This window comes from Ursus maritimus, unplaced genomic scaffold (genome assembly GCF_017311325.1).
Source record: "Ursus maritimus isolate PB19 unplaced genomic scaffold, ASM1731132v1 scaffold_26, whole genome shotgun sequence".
NCBI lineage: Eukaryota > Metazoa > Chordata > Mammalia > Carnivora > Ursidae > Ursus > Ursus maritimus.
In genome coordinates, this window is record NW_024425119.1 from 13,819,510 (window position 1) to 13,844,337 (window position 24,828).

At 34.1% G+C, this 24,828-nt stretch overlaps 1 protein-coding gene across 6 annotated transcripts in view; it reads left to right on the top strand.

Moving 5' to 3' along the window:
• Positions 1–24,828, top strand: part of LOC103677770 (activating transcription factor 7 interacting protein) — a 113,779-nt gene that overhangs the window by 33,046 nt on the left and 55,905 nt on the right. For 4 of the 6 annotated variants that reach the window (XM_008707018.2, XM_040642182.1, XM_008707016.2 and 1 more), the window contains exon 2: positions 20,256–21,766. In XM_008707018.2, the coding sequence (XP_008705240.2) occupies positions 20,263–21,766 (1,504 nt within the window). In that variant the 5' untranslated portion in view covers positions 20,256–20,262. Of the gene's footprint in view, positions 1–15,578; positions 15,679–20,255; positions 21,767–24,828 lie in introns of all 6 variants that reach the window. The other 2 variants (XM_040642180.1, XM_040642181.1) reach the window with 1 other exon arrangement.

Consider the following 24,828-nt stretch of genomic DNA (forward strand, 5'->3'; position numbering starts at 1 on the left):
ACTAATTCCATATCACTGGCTGTGTTTTTGAGTTTTCAAGTATTTCTCAAAATTTGTGGTTATTTTTGGTGCTTTCTGCACTTTGAAAATCTTTATTTTATATCTAGTCTGCTATTGTACTTGTATGCTCAGTTGCTGTTTTGATCCATTTTCAATCATTTATTTCAAAATCCACTTAATCCCTGTTAATTTGTGATGCTGTTCTGTCAGATACTGACTGTATTGTGTGTGTCTGTCTTCTGGGTAATTTATTGCACTCATCTCTCAATACTTGAGATAATAATTACTGCTTGTCATATCCTCTCACATCTGAGAGGGCAAATATCATTTTTTTCTTTTGACTTTTAATTTTCTTCTTATTTTGCCATTTTTTTACACATTAATTTCAGAAGTTTGTTATGATATACAAATAATTAGGTAACATTTTGGCTAGGATTACTTCTAATAAGTTTCATCCAGGAAGAATTGATAGTTTTCTACATCAAGCCTTTTTTTTTTTTTTTAAAGATTATTTATTTATTTATTTATTTTACTGAGAGACAGCCAGCGAGAAAGGGAACACAAACCGGGAGAGTGGGAGAGGAAGAAGCAGGCTCCCAACGGAGGAGCCTGATGTGGGGCTCGATCCCAGAATGCCGGGATCACGCCCTGAGCCGAAGGCAGACGCTTAACGACTGCGCTACCCAGGCACCCCCTACATCACGCCTTATGTCCAACATAGCTCTAATATTTTACATATTTTTATAATTGAATTTTTTCATATATGTTAATGTTTCTAGGTAGTTTTTTCTTGCTGTTCTGAAATAAATGTTTTCTTCATTGTATCTTCTTACTGTGTTTGAGCTCTTACTGCTTTGGTAAGATATCTAGAACAATATTGAGTATATTAACACACTTCTTGTTTTTGCCTTGAATGGAAATAGCTGTGGTGTCTTACCACTAAATATAAAGTTTCCCATTGGTTTGAAGTAGCCTTTATCAGCATAAGGAGCAATCTTTATCTTCTTAATTTTTATTTGTATCAGTGAATGAGTATTGAAACATATGCAATGCCTTTTCAATATCTGTTGAAAATTGAGTTAATTTTTATAACCATTTTGAGTTATGAATGAATTTTTAGCTATGCTTAATTTTTTATTTATTAGAGGTGCTTAAAATGATGAATCAGTGCAGTTTTGGGTAAAAAAAAAATTACCTCTTCTTTCAGTAGCTAACCAGGCATATGAGGATAAAGGAATTTGAAGAAAATGTGTAGTTTCTTGTCTCCTGGCCTTAAAAACCCAACATAGAAAGTCTCAGTCATGTCCCACAGACTGTTCTTCTAGTCTCTTCAAGGGCTATTCTTTGCATAATATATTTTTTAAGTCAACTGCTATGCCTTTAACAGCAATAGCACTAATCATATTTCTTCTCTTCCCCAGGAGAATAACTCCAGAGTCTTAATTTCAACATTAAAAAGGTGATATAAAATACTGAAGAGAAAGATATAATAAATATTTGGAAATACCAAAATGAAGTCCTTGATCTGAATATGTGAATCTTCTAAAAGAGTGTGGCAGCTCAGTCTATTTATTATTGTATCTCTTTAGAATCTTTCTTTTTCTTTTCTTTCCTTTTCTTCTTCATTTTGTAAATTCTGGAGGCTCTAGGCTCTGTTAAATGTTTTCATGTGGCAGAGAGCCAGATTTCAATGGCTCTGAACTCAGCATGTTCCTGTTGCTTAGCAACTACTTGTGAAGTCTTGTGGATGTAACTGAATTATAAATAGGGTTATGAGCAGAAGTGAAATTGAAATTGTAAAGAAAGGCATACTCTTTCCTTCTCTCAGCTGAATTTGAGTAATTCTTTATGCAGAGTCATTTTTTAGAAATCTGGTTTATAAAAATTAGTACTAACCCTATCAGGAAGACTTAAAAAAAGGTTCTGTAGAGGTTTTGTTTATAATGACACATTTGAAAGTATGATTTTGATTATTAAAAATAATCTGTTTTGGAGCCATGATAGTTAATGGAAAATAGAGAACTTCTCCTAATTTTCACAGTCATTTATATAGAAAGATATCCATGCATTGTATTACTGCCTGCATTTCTCTTCCACATTTATATTAAAATCTACAGGAGGTAACTCTTTAATCTTACAGAATGTTTTTGTACTTTTAATCACATTGTTTCTTTAGAGTATCTTAAAAATTGTCCTGTAATAGTGACCATGTGGGTATTTGATAAATACTGAATACATGAAAAGACCCAATCTACCTTTATAATTTCTCAGTAGAACATTTTGGAGTGGAATTTATTAAAATTTTATTTAAGAATTCAAAACTTAAAGAATCCTTTCAGGTCTTCTAATTTAATTTCTATTTATTCCAGATGGAAAACTTTAGACCTAGAGGTGTTATTAAATGATTTATCTAAGCCAGCAGTCATCTGCACATATGTGCTTTTTCTGCATTAGTTTCTCTTACTCATGCGGATCTAGCAGCTCTTTTTTTTTTTTTGCACTCATATTTCATTAGTTTACACAAAATTCAGTTGTATTCAATAACTTATAATAAAAATGTGCAACTGAATTCAGTAACAAGCACAACCAATATGAACAGGTTTAGGTGAGAACAGAAGAACATGAGATCTCAGTGTATTTGTGATCATCAATCAGCCAGAGAGTTATTGGTTCATTTGCTATGATGGTTCAGAGAAGAGAGGTTAAGAAAATTTCCAAAATATAGTGTTTTTTGGTTAGATTTCTGCAGATTTTTTTTAGGTTCTAGAAGATGAAACACGGTGATAATTCATGGTTTGGGATGGAGGAACTCCATATCTTCTTAAATGGCATCATGAACTGTTGATAATAATAGCTTCTGACAGTCCAACCTGTGAAAGTAAGCTTCTTAAGAATATTTGCTAAAACAAGTAGATTGTATTTTTATGTATCATTAGTGAGAAAAATTTTAGAAGGGAATGTAATTTTTCTTTGTTTGCTCCATGGGTGTGTGCTGGTCCATTCTGAGTTGTATGCCCAGGAGAGATCTTGTCATCAAAAGCATAACTCTTTTCTTAAATTCTGACTGAAGAAAGATAGATTTGTAAAGATAGAAATTTGATCTTTTTCTTATTAGACAAAAAAGGTGTGGTAATTATAATTCTCATTAGATCTCCAAGGAGGGATAACATACCAACAATACTGCTTTGCTATAGAAAAGAAAAATAATAGGTACAAAGAGGAATTTGAGTTTGCCTCAGGATATGAAAGATTAGGGTTCTTCCTTTAGTTATGTACATTATTAAAACTACACTTTTGTACACATAGGCTAGAGCTCCAGAACATCTGGCTCTCAGCTGACATTTTAAATTCCTGTGAGTTCTTGAGGGAGAGGGCCAAGAGAAGAAGAGGAGAATGGGGAAGTGAAAGGTAACGTTTCTGGAACTATCTAAACTTCTCCAGGGCGTTTTAGTTGCTGTACTAATTAATTAACACTGAGGTGTCCTTGATTATTCAGTACCCCCCAGAATTCAGATTGGTATGTGGTAAGATGTATGGCTATTTTGAATAATGTTCTACAAACATGCTTTTTCTGTTCTCTTGAAATAAAACTGGTGAATATAAGTGCATTTTCAAAAAAAGTATTATAGCTGCTTTAAGTAATATTTAAGAAAATATGAAATGCTGAGATTTATATTTAAAATGATATTTTATTTATGTATCTAGAATTATAAAATAATTTTTCTCACTTGTAGTACCTTGATACCAAATGTGACCCATTTGTTATGTTCTCCCACAGTAATTGCAACTCATATTGTCTTCCTTTGTGATGAGGATTATAGTTTATTTGTTCAGATAAGTAAACAAGATCTGTGTACATAAAAGATTTATATTGTCTTGAAGATGCAAATACAGTTGTAGTTAGATTTTGGATATCCAAGTTACATGTGAGTATCGCAGTAAGAAACGTAAATAAGTCAATAAGCTCAATTACTTTTCCACTCAGACCAGTGTTTAAAAGAACAGTATTTATGCTTTCAAAAGCTTGGTTAAACTTTAATCTTAAAATCTAGCTATCTTTAAATGTTTAGATTAAAAGGATATATTTCCAGTTTGCTCATTTAATTTTATACTGCTCATGTTTCTCCATCCTTCACCAGAGTTCTTTCTGTTACTTAAAACTTTTATGTTCCAATATGTTTTCAAAGGATTGTTTCTAAGCTTTATTTATGATTAAAATAAGTCCTTTACATATAATTTTCAAAGTTAAATTTTTGGTGTAGTATAAACTAAACTTTCTGGTATCAAATATATGAATTCACTTTGTATTTTGGATAACAAATAGTGACCAAAGAAAACATTTAAAAAGTAACTTGCCGTTTCATTAAAATACATTGATGGCAAGTTTGCTGTAAGAAATACATAAAACATGTACTTTGATAAATAGCATTTGTTTTAATGTGGCTGTCTAACCAGTGTTTTATTTCAGCAGGTATAATTTTAATTTCTTGAAATTATAAAGCTTTTTTTTTTCTTATCACTCCCTCCCCTTTTATGACTTGGTTATTTCTTACTAGCCAACAGTATTTGTAGTTACTGCATAAGACTGCACAATGTTTGTGATCTTTAGGAATTAAAATGTACTACAGGGTAAATTTGTAATGTACAAAGAAACATGTATATTAAGCACTATTAGGTTGGAAAGTTTAGAATGATGAAAAGATTTCGTTATCTGGAATAACAAAGGAAATGTTAGGCGATGTCAACTTTAGCATTATCCCACTTCAGGCAAAATTGAAAAATCAAAAATATCAGTATTATATAGATTATAATTTTACATGTTAATTTAACTTTTACTTGACAGGAACAATAAGATAATTTTTCTCGGTAACAGAAATTAATTTAAGAAAAAGAATTACTGAATGCCTACTGTATGAAAGACACTATTGTTTGTTAGAACAAGTTTGTTTTAAAACAGAATAAGGCATAATCCCCACTGTTTAGAGATCTGCGTTGATAAATTATTTATCTTTGTATTTTTAATACACAGTAAATGGTCTTTTACCCGTAACTCAGATTCCCAAATTATTTCAGGGAAAAAGTGATAGGAAAAAAATGCAGTGCTGTTCAGACTTTGTTAGATTTTACAGAGCCTTGAATGTTTTAGAGCTGTGATTAAAATGCCTCATCATTCTCTTGAAGAAGAAAAGTGCTTAAACATGTATGTACATAAATGCACACATACACCTATATATGAATAAAATAATATGAACAATGACATGTAATTTGAAGTGGCCTGTAGTTCAGTGTTTATTTTTTCTTTAATTGCTGTCTAGTAAGAAAAGATGCCAAGTTAATATTTTAGATGATGAAGTGCAAGACACATCTCCCCCCCCCCCCCAAAAATAAAGTTTTTGATGGTAGTTTTGCTCTTATAGTCACATCTATTCTGGGATTTATACTAGTGTGTTCTATTTTTAGGCTGTTGCCAGGCAGATTTAAAATTTCTCCTTTTATGGTTGTCCAACTTCTAGCTTTCTGACTGGTTACATGAACCTGCTTTCTTTAGCCAACCACAGTGACTATGCAAACTGTATTTTAGTTTCTGTTGCTATGAGAGAACTGATAAGATGGCTGCAGTGGGCTCCCTTTGGGTATGTTCATTATTGTAGAGAAGATTGTCATTATATAAAAATAAGCAAAAGTGAATTTCTTTCAAAATGATATTTTATGTTTTGAAATATGAAATCAAACTAAACAAATTTTGTAAGGCTTGAAAAATGCCTCTCATGTCAGATTTGATTAATTTTAATGGTGCCATGTATTGCACTTTTTCTGAGGCAGCATTATATGTAAGTGGATATATATTGTTACTTTTTATTAGTAAATAGGCATCCTGAGTCCCCAAAGAAAGGTTGTCCTCTGTATGTACACCTGCTGTATGTGAACCTGCCAGCATGTTAGTTTGCAGTTGTGTCAAAAATACTGTCTTTGCTTCCTAAAAGGTTAATTTAGTTTTTTTTCCCTTAATTTTATTTATTGATTTGAGGTAGAGAACATGAGAGAAAAAACAAGCAGGGAGAGGGAGAAGCAGACTCTCCGCTGACCAGGGAGCCCAATGCAGGGCTTGATCCCAGGATCCTGAGATCATGACCTGAGCTGAAGGCAGATGCTTAACTGACTGAGCCACCCAGATGCCCTGTAATTTAGTTTTTAATTTAAGAATTATTTTAGATATTAGTTATATAGTTCATCATTCTTTTAGCCAATATTTACTAAGTGTGTACTATGTGCCAGACACTATATACTTATTAATATTGTATCAGAATACTTAATTTTCATTCTTTTGTTAAATCACCTCTGAAGCACATCATAATGATACGAGCATATTTTAAAATGGTTTCTGACAACAAAGTTGTGGACCCTTAAAATGTTTTAATCTCATAGTAGACATATGAGATGTGCCAAATTGTTTTGTTAAACAATATATGAATATAGATATTAAGGTCCATTTTAATAATTATTTCTAAAAAGGCGCATTTAAAGTATTGGAAAATGTAGTAATGGTGGCAAGACCATCATTTTGAATAAAGACAATGTTGATAAAATGAGACAAAGCTTTATGTAACTCCAGAAGGTTCACTAAGTATACCTCATTTTAAAACAAATCTATCAACGTTCATTACATATAAGGTTTTTTTGATAGTGCCAGTTTGTAATAGGAGCAAATACTTCTGTTTTACTTAAGACTTTCTAGTTCTTTTGTTAATTTTCCATGTGTAGACGATTTTATTAATATACATTTTGTCCTCACCATGGTCAGTACTGTTTGATTTTTTTTTTTGCTGATAAAGTTTTATTTATTTATTTATTTATTTATTTATTTATTTATTTATTTCATATATGAGTATCTCATGCCCATTATTATCATCCTATGGTATAAACATACTAAAGAATTGTTCTATTTAGAACAGGGAAAAAGAATAACTGGTTTATTTAAGCTTAGCACAGGAGAATAAGGCTGCCGTTATTTTATGTATGTTGTCTTTCATCACTGGTATGATTATAGATATACTTCTTGACCCAGAAATGTAAACTCCCTAAAGTATAACCCAACGTTGAGGTCTCTTGGTATCATTGTTTTGTCTGTGTTAAAAGTGTGGCTTTGTAAAGGAGGGTTTGATTAAAAAAAACAACAAAAAATTAACTGTAGTTCTGATATTTCTTTTTTTAAAGAACAGGTTTGAGATATAATTCATATACCATACAATTCACCTGAAAAAAGTGTACAGTCCAGTGGTTTTAAAACTGAGGGTTTTAGAGGGGAGTGGGTGGGGGGATGGGCTAGCCCAGTGAAGGGTATTAAGGAGGGCACGTATTGCATGGGGCACTGGGTGTTATACGCAAACAATGAATCATGGAACACTACATCAAAAACTAATGATGTACTGTATGGTGACTAACATTATCATGATAAAAAGAAAAAAGAAAAAATATATTTACATAGTTGGGCTGCCTGGGTGGCTCAGTTGGTTGGGTGCTGGACTCTTGATTTTGACTTAGGTCATGATCTCAGGGTCATGGGATGGAGCCCTCCACACTTGGCATGGAGTCTGCTTGAGATTCTCTCCCTTTCCCATTGTCCCTCTCCTCACTTGCGCACGTGCTCCTTTTTAAAAATCTTTTTTTTATAAATCTTTTTAAAAAATATTTTATTAGTTATTTGAGAGAGAGGGGAGAGAGAGAGAGAGAGAGTGAGAGACAGCATGAGTGGGGAGGAGAGAGAGAAGCAGGCTCCCTGCTGAGCATGGAGCCTGACATGGGGCTCCATCCCAGGACCCAAATATCATGACCTGAGCTGAAGGTAGAGGCTTAACGACTGAGCCACCCAGAGGAGCCCCTAAATAAATAAAATCTTAAAAAAATATTTTCAGAGTTTGCATATATTACCACAATTAATTTTACAACATTTTTATTGTCCTATGAAGAAACCCTATACCCTTTAGCAGCTAGTTTTCATTTCCTCCCCAGTTCCCCAATCCTTGGCAACCACTAATGTGCTTTCTGTCTTTACAGATTTGCTTATTCTGGACATTTCATATAAATGGAATCATTCAATATGTAGCCTTTTGTGACAGGCTCCTTTTACTCAGCATATTTTTAAGGTTCATTCATATTGTAATAATTATCAGTACTCATTTCTTATATTATAGCGAAATAATATTCCATTGTATGGATATACCACATTTTATTTAACTGTCAGTTGTGGAAATTTGGGTTATTTTGGCTATTATGAATGGTCGCTTTTGGCTATTTCTGTGAACATTCGTGTACAGGTTTTTCCGTGGACATATATTTTTATTTCTTTTGGTTATATAGCTAGGAGTGGAATTGCTAGATCTTATGCCAACTCTATGTTTAACATGTTGATGAACTGCCAGACTGTTTTCCAGAGCAGCTGCTTCATTTTATAGTTCCACCAGCATTATATGAAGTTTCCAGTTTCTCTACATCCTTGCTAACACTTGTTATAGTCTGTCTTTGATTATAGCCATCGTGATGTGTGTATAGTGTTATTTCATTGTGGTTTTGATTTGCATTTCTCTGATGACTAATGATAATAAGCATCTTTTCGGGTTTATTTTTTATTGGTATATTTTGGAGAAATATCAAGTACTTTTCTCATTGTTAAATTGGGTTATTTGCTTTTTTATTATTGAGTTGTAACAGTTTTTTATGTCCTAGTAGGTACAAGTCTCTTATAAGATATGTTATTTACGGGTATTTCCTCCCATTGCGTGAGTTGTTTCACTTTCTTTATGTGTCATTTGCAGGATAAAAGTTTTTAAATTTTGATGGAAGTCCAGTTAATCTTTTTTTTTTTTCTTTCATTGCCTATTTTCTTTGGTCAAATATAAGAAACTATTGCCTATTCTAAGATTTATATCTATGTTTTCTTTTAAGATTTAAAACTTTAGGTCTTAAATTTAGGTCTTTAAGCCATTTGAAGTTAATTTTTATATATGATAAGAGAAGAGGAGTCCAAATTCATTCTTTTGCATGTGGCTATCTAGTAGTCCCAACAGTATTTGTTGAAAATATTATTCTTTCTTCATTGAATGGTCTTGGCACCCTTATCAGATATTAGTTGACTGCAAATAAATGTGAGGATTTATTTCTTGACTGAGAGATCTTTTCCATTGATTTATATGTCTGTCCTTTTTGCTAGTAGTACCACACTCACAGGATTACTGTAGCTTTGTAGTTAAGTTTTGAAAAATATGAAGAAAGAGTTTTTCAAGTGTTGTTTTTCTTTTTCAAGGTTGTTTTGGCTATTTTGGGTCCCTTGCATTTCCATATGAATTTTAGGATCAGTTTGTCAATTTCTGCAAAGAAGAAAGCTAGACTTTTAATAGGGATTACTTTGAATCAGTAGATCAGTTTTGCGTATTGGCATCTTAATATTAAGCCTTTTGATTCAGGAGTATGCATTGTCTTTGTGTTTATTTAGGTCTTCTTTAATTTCCTCAACAATGTTTTATAGTTTTTCAGAGAATGAAGTTTTGTATTTCTTTTTGTTAAGTTTGTTATTTTTGATGCTATTGTAAATAGAATTGTTTTTTAAATTTCACTTTTGAATTGTTCATTGCATCTGTATAGAAATTCAATAGATTTTATATATTGATCTTGTATCTTGCAACCTCCTAAACTCACTTACTAGTTCTTATGATTTTTTAGTGGATTCTTCACAATTTTCCATATACGAGATTTTGTCATTGAAATAGAGTTAGCTTTACTTTGTTCTTTTTAAATTAGATGCCTTTATTTCATTTTCTTGCCTAATTGCTGGCTAGTACCTCTAGTCAATGCTGAGTAGAAGTGTTAAGAGCAAGCATTTTGTCTTGTTCTTGATCTTAGGGCAAAAGCTTTCTGTCTTTCACTATTAAGTATGATGTTAGTTGTGGGCTTTTCCTAAATTCCCTTTATAAGATTGAGGAAATTGCCTTATAGTTTGTTGAGTGAATTCTGTTATTTGCTAAGATGACTTATGGATAAGTTACTTTTAAAAGATAATTGAGGGGCGCCTGGGTGGCACAGTGGTTAAGCGTCTGCTCAGGGCGTGATCCCGGCGTTATGGGATCGAGCCCCATCAGGCTCCTCCGCTCTGAGCCTGCTTCTTCCTCCACCCCCCTGCTTGTGTTCCCTCTCTCGCTGGCTGTCTCTATCTCTGTCAAATAAATAAATAAAATCTTTAAAAAAAAAAAGATAATTGAATATTTAGGATACTGGTAGTATTGTTGTGGCTAATATATGAACCAGTCTGCAGGTTGGGTAAAATTAAGAGTCAACTATCAGATTGCATTTACTCTGTTGATAGTCTTTAGGAATTACATGGAATGATTTCTCCATTTTCAAAGAGAGAAGAAAATTGTGGCAAATACCATATACAGTTTAGTCTTGAACAATGTGGTTGATAGGGTGCCCATCCCAAATGCAGTAAAGAATCTGCATATAACTTTTCACTTCCCCAAAACTTAACTACTAATAGTCTGCTATTGACTGGAAGCTTTTCTGATAACATAAACAGTTAGCACATATTTTTTATTTTATGTATGTTGTATATTGTATTTTTACAGTAAAGCTAAAGAAAAGGAAATATTAAGAGAATCATAAGGAAAAGAAAATAAATTTACAGTACTATACTCTAAAAAATTTGCACATAAGTGGACCTGTGCAGTTCATATCTGTGTTATTCAAGGATCATCTGTTGTTTATTTATTGCTTAACATTCTGAGAAAATAGAACACCCCATGGTAGCAAAATTTAAAGGATGAAATGTATAAGAAGGGCAATCAATGCTAACAAAAACAACTTTGTACTGAATTGGGTGTCTGGTTGACCTTACCAAGCTAAAATTACTGTGTAAAGACATGCGTGATAGCAGCATGATTTTTGATGTATTCATTCAGGTCATATGTAAACATGAATTGATGTAAGTTGTCACTTAAATACATGAGAAAAGAATATGACTTGGTATAGTTTCTGACATGTAATTATCCCTTGATAAGTATCAGTGTCTTTCTCCTTTTAAAGTATGTTGTTTAGTTAACAAAAAGGGGAATTTATAATATACAGAAAGTATAAGGCATGCCTAAAAATACTAAACATCAAGTTCAAGATTATGCTTAATTTTGTGTTAAGGAGTTGGGAATGGGAAGGAGAGCATGCTGTCTGGCAGTGTTATACTGAGGGCTTTGTTTTTTATTTCTAATTGTTTTGTTTCTTATCTGGGTGATGGGTACACACATGGTCGTTAAATTTTGCATGTTCACAGTATTTTATAATGAAAACTGAATTATAAAAGAGCATCAGTATATCTAGACATTTGTAAAATAATATAAACTTTGAGCTAGAATGGAATTTAGCAAGCATCTGGTCTGATCTCAGTTTTACACTTGAGATAAAATCTAGAGAGTTAGAGTGATTTATCCTATCTCCACTGTTACACTAATGTTAGAAGAGATAATTGAGTAGACCCAGTTTTGTTAGGTTAGAAATCCTTGGTAGGCCAAGCTTTTTATAATTATGTATTTTTAAAGCGTGGTAGATTATATGATAGTTCACCATTATCCTTTCTTTCTGTAAGACTACATATTTGTACCTTTTCCCATGTGACATGAAGTGTTTTCGAGTAGTTGCTTTTTACTTCTCTACCCCCTTAATGTCTAATGTGGCTTTAACCAATAGACCGTGCGTGAAAGTGGTGTATACTGTGTCTAAGAGATAGCTTTAAAACCCTGGTATATTTTATGGTTCTGTCATTGTGGTCCTTTCCCTTTGCCACAAGGCCTAGATTTGGGGTGAAGGTGCTGCTCCTTCAGCCTATCACCTAGAAAGAAGAATGTTATTAGCCAGTCAGTATTACTTAGTGAAAGCTGGCTAATAAACAGAAAGTAAGCTTTCACTCTTTCTCCTTAGGTTAGGTCACTAAGAAAAGTTAGAGCTATTTCCTGGCATTTGAAGGATTTACATCTTTCAACTTCTTATAAATCATTCTGGGTGTTTTAATTCACCCAAGCAAACTGTGAAAAATACATTTGGACAACTGGTTTAAAATCCTGAAGAAATTAATACATGTACTTCTGTAACTTCACTATTATATGCACAGGTGGTAGAGTTTGGTGAGTGGGCCAAGCTAGTGGATAGGGCCCTGATGAATAAGATAACTGGCTCATTTTCTAAGGGGGTGTAATCTGATAAATGTATTCTAAAATTGCATTTGTTGAATCAGGTCAGTTAGTTTTAATTTGCCTGTATAACAGAATGATCCCAGAAATACACTTGGAAAAGTGATTTTAGGGCATCTTGCATTTTTTCATGTAGAATACCCTAGAATTTCTCAAAACATAGCAGTGAATGTATAACAAGTTAGACTGTAGTGACCATTCGGTTTTGATGTAACCAAAATTGCAAGATATGATTTGATCCTACTTTGTCCAAGGAATTGTTGGTACAGCAAGCCCAATGTTTCCTTTGTTGATTATTTTTTTAAAAAATTTAGTTTGGAGATATTTCATTTTGATACTCCAGCTGGTATCTGTAGGTTGATGACAGATAGAAGGGATTCTTCATTGAGGTGTTAAATATTATGATCACTTAATACTTTCTTGAATGAATGTTAGATAACAGATTTCACCAATTAATATTTTTTTAAAGATGGTAGGATAGCTATTGAAGGTGTTTTTATGCAATTGAGAGAAGAACGATAACTTTAGTAGAACTGAAGAATTGTGAACTACAGGGAATTCTGGATCCTAAAGTAAATATTGTGAGTGCTTTGTGAGTGACTGGGAGAGAAAACCTATAGGAAGAAAGAGAATATGGAAACATGATGAAAATCTTTGTGGGATTTTAAACAGACGTAGTGAGAGTAATGATTATGTTTTACTGAAGTTTTAGAAAAATAACTATTAACAGAGATGTATCCAATTATTTAAGATAAAAATTTAGAAAGTCTTTATACTAAATTTGTGCAGATAAGTATCAACGTGCATGGACCTTTGCATTTTCAGGTTTACCAGTCTCATTAGTGGGTTGTGTACAGTAAAGCAGATTTATTGTGCAACACATTGCCTATTCTTTATGATTTTATTTTCAGGACTGTTACAGAATTCTCAAGTAAAATTTGGGTGTGTGAAATAAAATCACACTTCTCAATGGAGAATGGGTTCTTAAAGAATCAATTAGCAGAGTTGTGTTTCTGAAGAGGCTAGGAATTGTGAGCATAAAGCGATTATTTAAGAGTAAATTATTATTAGTCAGTTCTGTTGACCAGTATTTATTTAAGCCATTTAAGGAAAACTCAAATTTGAATAAAAATTATTTCCAGCATCCCGTTATTCAGAATAATATTACACTAATGCCAGTTAACAGCATGAATGTACTTGGAGTGCTTTTGTCAAAGATAGAAATGTCAAGTCCACTTAAATGGCTTTGCTTCATATTTTGCAAGTTTGTGCTAAGTTTCATTTTTAAGTACACTTCGTCAGGTATCCATAACTTTGAAGTAGGATAGTGTTTGTGTGTGTCTGCATATGTTTTGATTTAACAATACAGGTGCTTCCTATTGTTCTGTTCACTGTTCTTGGAAAGCAGTAGTACAGACCCTTGTTTATTCATCAGAAAAACCCTACGGTAGACTTATTCAAACTATAAATCTGGGAGTATATTGTATGTTTCAGTTTCATCAAATATGTTTCAGTGTAATCCTTCACCTTTATTTTCACACCGTTTGGATTCTTGGTAGAGTACTTGCCCTCATCTGCTTCCCTTGTTGCTGGGCAAGGTTTGTGATGCTGATGTCTGATTGGTTTTAGACAGCATCGGCTTTGAGCCAATCAGGCAGTGAATTTCAGTTCTCTCACAGGACGAAGCACTGAAGCAGCTGCTGATTTATTTTTCCTATGGGGAGATTATATAAACTAAGAGTATGGCTGCAGCAAGCTCCCTCTTGGGTATGTTTGAAAAATTACAAGGTTCATCTGTGAAGGAGAAAAAAATGAGGTTTATTTTTAAAACTTGTTTACTAAGAAAGTCTGATAGGTAGTGAATTTGAGAGAAACATACTCAGATGACAGATTTCCTATTTTTAAAATAATTTTATGTTTAAAGGACTGCAGAATGATGTAGTATAGGAAAAATTTCCCTTCAATTTACATGAGTATTGACTGTTGTAATCCACACATTTGCTTTATTGCTTCAAAAGGGGAGAGCTCATAACCTGCTGTGAAAGGCAGTTAAGGAGAAAAAGATGTAATAATTGTACTTACAACACTTAATATAGATTGTCAAGAGTCAGGCATTTAAATTTCATTAGATGAATCAAACTAAGTCAGTTCGGTGCAGTAGGCAACAAAATACTTCATGATGCTATCTGTAGTAAACCTTTGGGTCCATAATACTGTTAATTTTTGGAATCAGAAATCTATAACAATAGTGATAGGTGGGTATGAAAAGAATCTTATTATTTGGATTTAAGGTATTGCTGAATTTTTAGTTATAAATGTTTTATAAATGTTAAACATTGTGGATTTAAAAAAAATTTTTTAAAGAAATTTACATTTGAATTTCGTGGATTCTTACCCATGGGGAGAGAAGTGCATTCTTACTATGTATTGTCCATATTTGACTCATTCTCCAGTTAGGGAATTGATCTATAATTTTGGAAACATTCATGGATATTTAAAGGAAGATAAATTGAAATAGCATAAAAGGTATAAATTTTTATTCATTTATTTATGTGATATATTAAGTGTGTATCATATGGATTTAGATTTTATGCATTTATGTTCTAGATTACTTATATTAGACAAAGAACCTCACTAATGTATTGCGGATCCAGGTTTTAACTATGTTTCTCTGACCTTATTGTCTGTCTCCTGTTGCTGGGCAGGAATCAAAATGCTGGCTACTGATTGGCTGAGTTTGTGAGCAGCTCTTGAGCAGCCACTTAAATTCTTGAGCTTTTTGAGCAGGCAGATTGTAGGCTAAGACATTACAGCTTTTGGTAATACTTCCCTTTGTTGTTTCATAGCTATGATCTCTTTGCTGGAAAAAAGAATAAAAGTTGTAGGTGGAGGGGGGATGAAGCAGAGAAGAAAATAATGTTTTCACTTAAAAAAAGAAGAGGTTCATTGGGCTTTCCTTAAAAATAATTTACCCAAAATTTGAGAAAAATTCTAAGCTATAGATACTTATTTGCAGGTAACGTACCCTTCTTGGTTATTTAAATATAAATTCCTATGGTAAAGGTGAAAAACCAAGCTGTAGAAAAAGATTTTATTTGTGATGGTATTGTCTCAGAGTTCTTGAATCTGAATATATAGAATAGGAACCTAAAAACAGTTTTTTGACTATCTTCTTCATGAAAAAATATTTTCTAGAGGAAGTTCATCACGTTTTACACATTTACTTCTAGATATGGCAGACATTTTCTACTGTAAAATATAAATGCTTTTTCCTGTGAAAATGAATTACAGTCATATGAAAGCTTCATGATTCTAGTGTTGCAACCTAAAAAAGTAGTTTTTCTTTTGTAGAATAGTTTTGTGAATGGCATCTCAGTTCCAGATGACGTATTTAAAATGATCCTTAGAAATGTATTGTTCCGGTAGTACAGCCATGGAGACTTGTTTGCAGGTAACACACCCTTTTCTAATGTGTATCTTTCTTAAATATACTGTCCTTATGCAAAATAGATTTTTAAAAAGTTACTGCTGATTGGTTTGCACAGATATGGCTGAACTAGTTTGAACTGGTTGTTCATGTTACTTCCTTATGCTTTGTCTGTTTTTCATTATACTTAGAACCCATAAAAGTGTGGTAAATGGCTGTAGTGTGCTCCCTTGTGGGTATAGATGGTAGTTATTTTGTAATTCTTTGTACAGCACTTTATTATTACTGAATTGAATGGCAATTTAATTGGTAAAACCAGCTTGCTTGGATAATATTTATTTTTATTAAATGTTATTTGGTGGTGGCAATTTAACTTTAGATGTGATGTTTGCATGTTGGATGTTCTAACTTATTTACAAAATACCAGAAGTAAAGAGAAATTTGTCTCAGATTCTCTAATTTATGTCTAAAAACATTCTTAATATACGTAGACAATTATGATAACATTATTGAATGTTTACTAGGTTCTAAGTCCTTAATGTATAGAATCTCATTTACTCATGACTACAACTTCTGTGGCAGGTACCGATAATGATACTCCCTTTTTAAGGTAGCTAAAACTAATGTTAGGAAACTTGCCCAGTGTTATATAGTAAATACATGGGAGAGCTGGAATTCGAATCCTGTCTGCAGAATTTTTTTTTTTTTTTAAGACTTATTTATTTGTCAGAGAGAGAGAGTGCGTACAAGCAGAGGGAAAAGGAGGCAGAGGGAGAAGCAGGCTCCATGTAGAGCAAGGAGCTCGGTGCTGGACTCAATCCCAGGACCCTGGGATCATGACCTGAGCCAAAGGCAGATGCCTAACTGACTGAGCCACCCAGGAATCCCTGCAGGATTTATGTTCTTAAAGGGGTTACTGAAAATTATGAAAATACACTTTTTTTTAGAGGAATTCTTCTTGTTAATGCAGCTGTCAATAACTGTCAGCTTCCATATAACAGCTGAGAAATGGGGACATTATGAGGTGAGAGTCCAAAAGAATTGCAGTTCAGTATTTAAAAATATTTGAAAGGTAATCATACTTCTTATGCTAAAGTTAGTTACTTTTTGTCTTTGGAGTCAGCAAGAAAATGTGACTACAAAATTTACATTGCATCCTCTTTGCAGAAAATTTTTCGGTTAGTGTGAGTTTGAAATGGATAGCGGGTGGGAAAAAACTTGAAGGTTAAATGGTAGACTGTAATGAATAATCCTTAAAATAGTGCCTATGATGATTCTGCATTGAAGTTTATGTTCAATTGAAAGATAATTGTTCTGAATATTTTTATAGAGTTCCATAATTAAAAGGCTAGGAAGACTAAGAAATATAAGTAATTGGCTTAAAGTGAGCAAATGAATGCAGAATGTACCACAGTCTAGAAGTACTGTAACAAAGTGGTAGGTTTTCAAGCTGTATTGGCCTCTAGCAAATAGACTAGGCCATAGTTTTATGCCTTTCAGCCAAAAAGAACAATGGAACATCAGAATCAGACCTGTAATTGAACATGTTGGGTTTATTATTTGTTGCAGTGAGGGAGAATGCTCACCGTGGGGAAACTGAGGCACATCAGTCAGGAAGAGGATATTAGAAAAAATATAACAATATATTGGGTTTAGTATAGTAGAGATTGAGTTATTTGGGGGAGGGTTTGAGAAAATAGAGCCTTACTCTGGATTAGGTGCTATCAGAAAGTGGGGGCAAATTCTGTGCTTGGTTATTGCAATAAATCTTATCTGTAGGGAGGACAGACTACAGTAAGAGGATAAAACTGTGATTTATTTTTAAAAAAAGTAGCCATCACTCATTTAGTCAGAGAGAGAGAGGTTTGATATTTCACAGATCGCACAGTGACCTTGTCTAATTTGAATGTCGAGGTGATTTTATGTTCAGGAGAACAACATGGCTTAGCTGTAAGCATCAAGTCAATTTATAACAATGAGGTCTAGTTGTGAGCCTCAGATTAAGTTCCCAGATGTCAGAGGCTGCTTCCCCACCCCCCCCACTCTAGCAAAGCAAGTGTATCCAGCCATCATTCCTACAGGTAATGGTGATGATGAGTGAAAATCCAGTGTGAAAGCAATATTTTTGCTTCCTGTATATCTTAGTCTGTAAAAGAGTTCTGTTTTATTCCGTTATAGACTGGTGACATTGTTTTCTCCAGGACAAAGTCCTTGCATCTTTTGCTTGCTTTACCTCACTGGCTAGATGTTAACATAGAAATGGTATTAGGGAACATCCTTGTCTTGGTTCTGATCTTATTTCACCATTAAGTACAATATCTGTAGTTTTCTTTGTAGATAATGTTTATTACATTTGTTTTCTTCTCCTTAGTTTTCTGAGAGTTTTAATTATGAGTCAGTGTTGAATTTTGTCAAATGAATGTTCTGTATGTTGAGATGATCTAGTGTTTATTTTCACCCTCTATTCTGTTTATGCAGTGAATTTTGAATTCATTGCTTGAATTTTATATATGCATGTATGTATGTATGTTTTTAAATAGGGAATTCACTGTCTCGTAGTTCTAGATGCTAGAAGTCTAAAATCAAGGTGATCTAGGGCCATGAAGGAACTAAGGAAGGGCCTGTTCCAGACCTCTCTCCTAGCTGTGACTTGTGACAGCCAGACTCCAGTTTTTACATGGCTCTCTGTGTGCGTATCTATATCCAGATTTTCCCCTTTTTGGGCAACCCTGTCAGGACCCGTCTCACTCTTGAAAGTTTTTTCTGTATCTTCACTTAATAAACTTCTATTGCTTTACTCAAAAAAAAATTTTTCCCCCCTTTTTATAAGGGTACCAGTCATAGTGGGTTAGGGCCCACCCTAATGATGTTATTTTATCTTGTTTACCTCTGCAAAGACTGTAAATAAGGTCACATTCTAAGTCGTTGGGGCTTAGAGTTCTGATACGTTTTTATCAGACAGACACCTTGATTTGGCCTGAAATAAAGCCATAATGCTTCATGACTCACAAGCTACATTGCTTGATTTTTTTTTTAATATGAAACCACCCTTGTATTTTTTTAATGAGCTTCATGGTCATAATATATACCTTTTAAAGGAACTTTTAATTAACTGACATGTGAAAGAATAAATGACAATGGAAATTAGAAAATATGTTAAGAGCAACAATGGAGATATAACACATCAAAATATGAGATGCAGCTAAAGCAACCTTCAAAGGGAAATTTATAGCTTTATGTGTATTGCAAAAGAGGAAAGATAGAAAATTAATGATTAGTGTTTAGCATGATGCAGAATTGCCAGACTTTTCCAGAGCAGCTGCACCATTTTATAATCCCACCAGCATCAATTGTGTGAGGGTTCCAATTTGTCTGTCTCCTTACTAATACTCGTTATTCTCTTTGATTATAGCCATCCTGGTGTATATGAAGTGTTATCTCATTGCAGTTTGATTTACATTTCTCTGATGACTAGTAATGTTGAGCATCTTTTCATTTTTAGTGCTTATTGGCATTGGTTTATTGGCAATTTATGTAAAGAAATTTTTATTCAATTACTTTGTCCATTTTTAAAAAAAGATTTATTTATTTTAGAGAGCGATTCTGTGCTTCCTGAATTAGGGGTGGGTGGGGAGAAGCAGAGGGAAAGGGAGAGGGAGAAAACAGACTCTCCATTGAGCACAGACACCCTGCTGAGTGTGGAGTCTACCATCAGACTCAATCCCATAACCCTGAGATCATGACCTGAGCTGAAAGCAAGAGTCAGGCGCTTAACCGATTGAGCCACCCAGGCACCCCAATTACTTTGTCCATTTATAAATAGGGTTATTTTGTTATTATTCAGTTGTAATAATATTTTATATTTTTTAGATGCAAGTCTCTTAGATAAATTATTTGCAGATATATGATTTGTAACTGTTTCCTGTTATGTGAATTGTCTTAGCAATTTTTTGATGTAATCTTTTGTAAATAGGTTTGCAATACTGTTAATCTTGATATGCCTGATTGCAAATGTAATCATTCCTTATGTGTTTCTTAATTTAACTTTCTTTATTTCCTTATCTGTATACTGCTTTTCCATTCCTCTACTGCTTTTGGTCTCTCATACTTTTATTTTTCTTTATCCATCAACTTTTTTGTTGACACATGCTTATGTGTCTCCTCCAGATTCTGAATTCATTAGCTTACTGGGAATTAAAACTAGAAACTACTCACTTTTTCCTTTTTTTCTCTCGCTTTTTCTTTCTTTCTTTTTTAATGGTATGAATGGCCTTTATTGTTTGCCATGGGAAGTGGAAGAAGAGGGGACATGACAGTTCCAGCACCAAGGGCGGCTCTGAAGACCTACTCTTGCTGTCCTTTTTTTCTAATACTTCCTGATTATTGATCCTCTATGGTTTGTACCTGTCATCAATTTTATATTACACAAATCCAGTTAATATGAAAATTAACACATAGCAAGGATTATTAAGCTTTCTGTATGTCATTATTTCAAAATTACATGAAGCGCTGCTTGCTTATAAGATCAATTTGCAGTTCATTTATGATTAGGTGGCTTTTGTTTCAATGATTAAACTTTCTCTCTCTTTCTCTTTTTAAAGATTCAAAATGGATAGTATAGAAGAACCTCAGAAAAAAGTCTTTAAGGCTCGAAAAACAATGAGAGTGAGTGATCGTCAGCAACTTGAAGCAGTGTACAAGGTCAAAGAAGAACTGTTGAAAGCTGATGTCAAGCTGTTAAATGGCAACCATGAAAATGGAGATTTGGACCCAACCTCACCTTTGGAAAATATGGATTATATTAATGACAAGGAAGAGGTGAATGGCATTGAAGAGCTTTGTTTTGACCCTGAAAAAAGTAAATCAGAATGGAAAGAAACCTCCTGTACCTTAAATGCTAATATAAAAAACAAGCAGGATGATGATTTAAAGCATGAACCTTTGTCTCCTAATAGTATAGAACCAGCTTCTGATGAGCCAGCTTCTGTTGATCTGGCTATGGGAGATCCAGCCTCTGGAGATTCAGCCCCTGAAGATCTGGCTTCTGAAGTATTAACCTCTGGCGATCCTGCTTCTAGCGATCCCGCCTCTGGCGATCCCACCTCTGGCGATCCCACCTCTGGTGATACCACCTCTGGTGAAATAGTGTCTGGTGAAACAGTCTCCAGTGAACCATTCCCTGGTGAATTGGTCTCTGGTGCATCGGTCCCTGATGAATCAGTCTCTGGTGAACCAATCTCCGGTGATCCAGCCTCTGGTGATTCAGCTTCTGGTGACCTGTCCTCTGGAGCACTGGCCTCTGATGATCCAGCCTCTGGTGATCTGGCTTCTGGTGATCCAGCCTCTGGTGATCCAGTCTCCGGTGATCTGGCCTCTGATGAACCCACTTCTGGTGAACTGACTTCTGAATCAGCTTTTGATCCCACCTTTGAACCAAGTTCTGTACCAGTGTGTGAACCTGTTCCTGAAACTGACAGTACAGAGTCTAGTAGCAATAAAGGTGATGATTTTCTTGAAAAAAATGGGGATGATGAGAAGTTAGACCAGATTTTCTCAGTTGATGAGAAAAATAAAGCTGATAGTAATATCAATGCTGATGAAGAAACCCTAGAAACAGATGATACAGTTATTTGTTCAGATCTACCTCCTGAAAATGAAAAGAAGGCAAAGGAAGATGCTGTCACAGAACCTGCTCTTGGAGAGGAGGCTATATCTAGCAGTATGGAAATTGACCAAAGTGAAAAGAATGAAGATGAAAATTCTGCAGACCTTGCAGAAACCATTAGTGAAAATGTTATAAAAGATGACAAAAATGAGATTATCTTGGAAAATACAGATTCTATGGAGACAGATGAAATTATTCCTATTTTGGAAAAGCTTGCACCTGCCGAAGATGAACTTACTTGCTTCTCTAAAACTTCTCTCCTTCCAATTGATGAGACAAATCCAGATTTGGAAGAGAAGATGGAAGGTTCTTTTGGTTCACCATCTAAACAAGAAAGCAGTGAAAGTTTGCCAAAAGAAGCCTTTTTGGTCCTTTCTGATGAAGAGGATCTTTCTGGTGAAAAAGATGAATCTGAAGTTATATCACAAAATGAAACATGCTCTCCAGGTTAGCATATTGCTCAAGTTTTAAGCATTTTGATTAGGTTTAATAAACTGCTTAATAAAGCATTCTTAAAAAGTTCTAAATTTTTTTTAGTTGCTGAGAAAGTTGAGAATGATGGTGACTGGAATGATCTCTAAACGTCATAGGTTCTTAACAGAATTTACATTGTGTGAGCAACATTGTGTGAATTGATAAGAAGGGAGTTAAAATAATTGGAAAATATGGCCCTTATCCTTTAGGGGCTTATAGTCTAGGAATAGAGAGATAAGATGGACCAACATGATACTGTGAGATAACAGTTTCAAGTCAGTACATAATTGATCAAAGTCCTAACAATTGTTCTTGCTGTCATTTAGCAACCAAATAACTTAGAATGTAAAGTCCAACTGGTTTAAATTATTTGCTTCAGGTGTAACAAATCACATTTTACAATTGATTTTCCAAGTGAAATATGATTCCTTTAATATTTTTTGTTAGAGAATGACACCACCATTGCTAGAATTCAGAAACCTTGCATATTGATAATCTGTTTGATAAAGATTTCATCCATTTGCTTCCTCAGCCTTCTTGATTCTCCTCCCCTGCATTTTCTGAGTGATCTCTCTGTAACTTAAATCTATTTTGATTGTATTCTTCTCTTTCGTTGGATCCCTATTACTTTTAGATGAATTCCAAACCCTTTATATAAAAGGTATATAAACTTCATAGTTTGTTCAAAAGCCTATCTTTCCGTCTCTTTTATTATTCCTGGAAGAAAAGAAAAGAATGAAAAAAATCCTATTTTGCTTTCATGGTCAAACTCAAATATGATTTCTGTTTGAAACTTTCTCAACTCTTTTCTGAGTGGCATTAGTACCTCTATGTTCTTATTGAATCACCATTCTCTTAGCCTTAGAACTCTTGAGAGGAGTGACCTTGTAGCATGAAACACAGCATTTGGTTTCTAATTTGTTCAAAAGAAATAAGAGACAGGCCTCAGAGACACAGGGATGTTTTCCCCCTCAACATATCGTACCAATTTTTGGAGGCAAAGATTTTTTTCTTATTAAAGGTGACCTCATTTCCAGAGAGCTTTTATTCATTAGAGCTATATTTATTTATTAAAGCTATATTGAGAGACAGGTTAGGCTGTTTTGGTTCTGGGGATTTAAAGATAAAATTTAGTACTTGCCCTCAGGATGCAGACAAGAATTCAATTGCAGGACATTAAATACAAGGCTGTGAATATACTAATGATGTTAAATTGGTATTCTGGGAGTGTAGAGAAAGGGTAACTTTATAAAAACATAGATGTATTTAGAAAAGCACTTTCTTTTCACTATCTGTGTAACATAGGGTTTTATTTAAGATCATCCCTCTTAATTGTAGCTCCGCCCGGCTTGCTCAGGCCAAAAATCTTGGAGCCATTTGTATTTTTTCTTTATATCCCTTATCTCACCAGTCTATCAGGAAATCCTGTTGGCTCTGCCTTCAGAGTAGATTTAGAATCCAGTCTTTCTTACCATCCACTATCATCACCCTTGTTCTGAGCCACCATCATCAGGCCAAAGTAATGCTTGGCTTATAGTCAGTGCTTAGTAAATATTTGTGGAGTGAGTGAATAATTGATAATATAAGAGAAGTATATCATGGAGGACCTTGGTTACAATGACAGAGCATTCTAATAGTACTTGGAAGCCATTGAATGATTTCAAGCAGAGGAGAATGACATAATGAAGTTACATTTTGGAAAGATAATAGGTAACCATATTTAAGGTGATCTTAACTCATTCATTCAATAAATATTTATAGAGAAAGTGTTATTGGGGTAAGTTCTTAAAAAACCTTTTGGTAGTCATAGCAAATTTCAGGTTATTATTTAATGAGTTTACACATTTTACCTTTATGTCAGGGTTTTGATATTAGGGACCATCCTTTCCACTTAATGCTATTACATGCCATGAGATGACTATTAAGTCACCCATGTTGCATAGTTTGAAAATTCGTTTATTTTTGGTTACATTTATTTATTTATTTGTTTGTTTATTTAAAAGATTATTTGAGAGAGGAGTGAGAGAGAGCTAGTGAGCACGAGTGGGGGGAGGAGCAGAGGGAGAGAGGGGAGCAGACTCCCCATCGGGCAGGGAGCCGGCCGCTGGGGCTCGATCCTGGGACTCTGGGGCTCGATCCTGGGACTCTGAGATCATGACCTGAGCTGAAGGCAGACCCTTAACCAACTGAGCCACCCAGGCGCCCCAATTACTTACTTTTAGATTTTAATTATTGTATGCTATCAGCAGAGTATGTGTAGTGATAGATTTAATTTCTTAGCTGATAACTAAACTTATTTCCTGCCCTCCCTTTCCCAACCCCCAAGGAAGTTTTGTATATAATACATTGAAGTATAGTTTCTTCATTGGTCTTAAAACTGTACTCTGTTCTCTTTACATGGGAGCAGAAACTGTTAGAGTAGTCCCCTTTTATCAATGGTTTCACTTACCATGATTTTAGCTTTTGCAGTTTTAGTTACCCCCAGTCAGCCATGGTCTTGAAGCAGATTATTCTCCTTCTAACTTATTCTCAGTAGTATTAACTTTCTAGGTCAGTAGTGGCCTAATGCTGGATCACAATGCCTGTGTCATTCATCTCACTTCATCTCACCACATACGCGTTTTAACATTTCACATCATCATCATCAGAACTGTGAGTATAGTACAATAAGATACTTTGAGAGAGACAGACTATATTTATATAACTTTTATTATAGTATATTGTTTTAATTATTTTGTTATTATTGTTATTCATCTCCTGTGCCTAATTTATAAATTAAACTTTATCATAGGTATATCTGTATAGGAAAAAACATACAGGGTTCAGTACTATCCATGGTTTCAGACACCCACTGGGAGTCTCGGAACATAGCCACTGCAGATAAAGGGGGACTATTGTACATGCCATTTTCATTGCTGTGTACCTTCTGAGATACTACTTTCACCATTTCTTTATTAGTGACTAATTTTTTTAGATTATTTGAGAGAGAGCAGGAGGAGGAGTGGAGGGGCAGAGGGAGAGTGAGAAGCAGACTT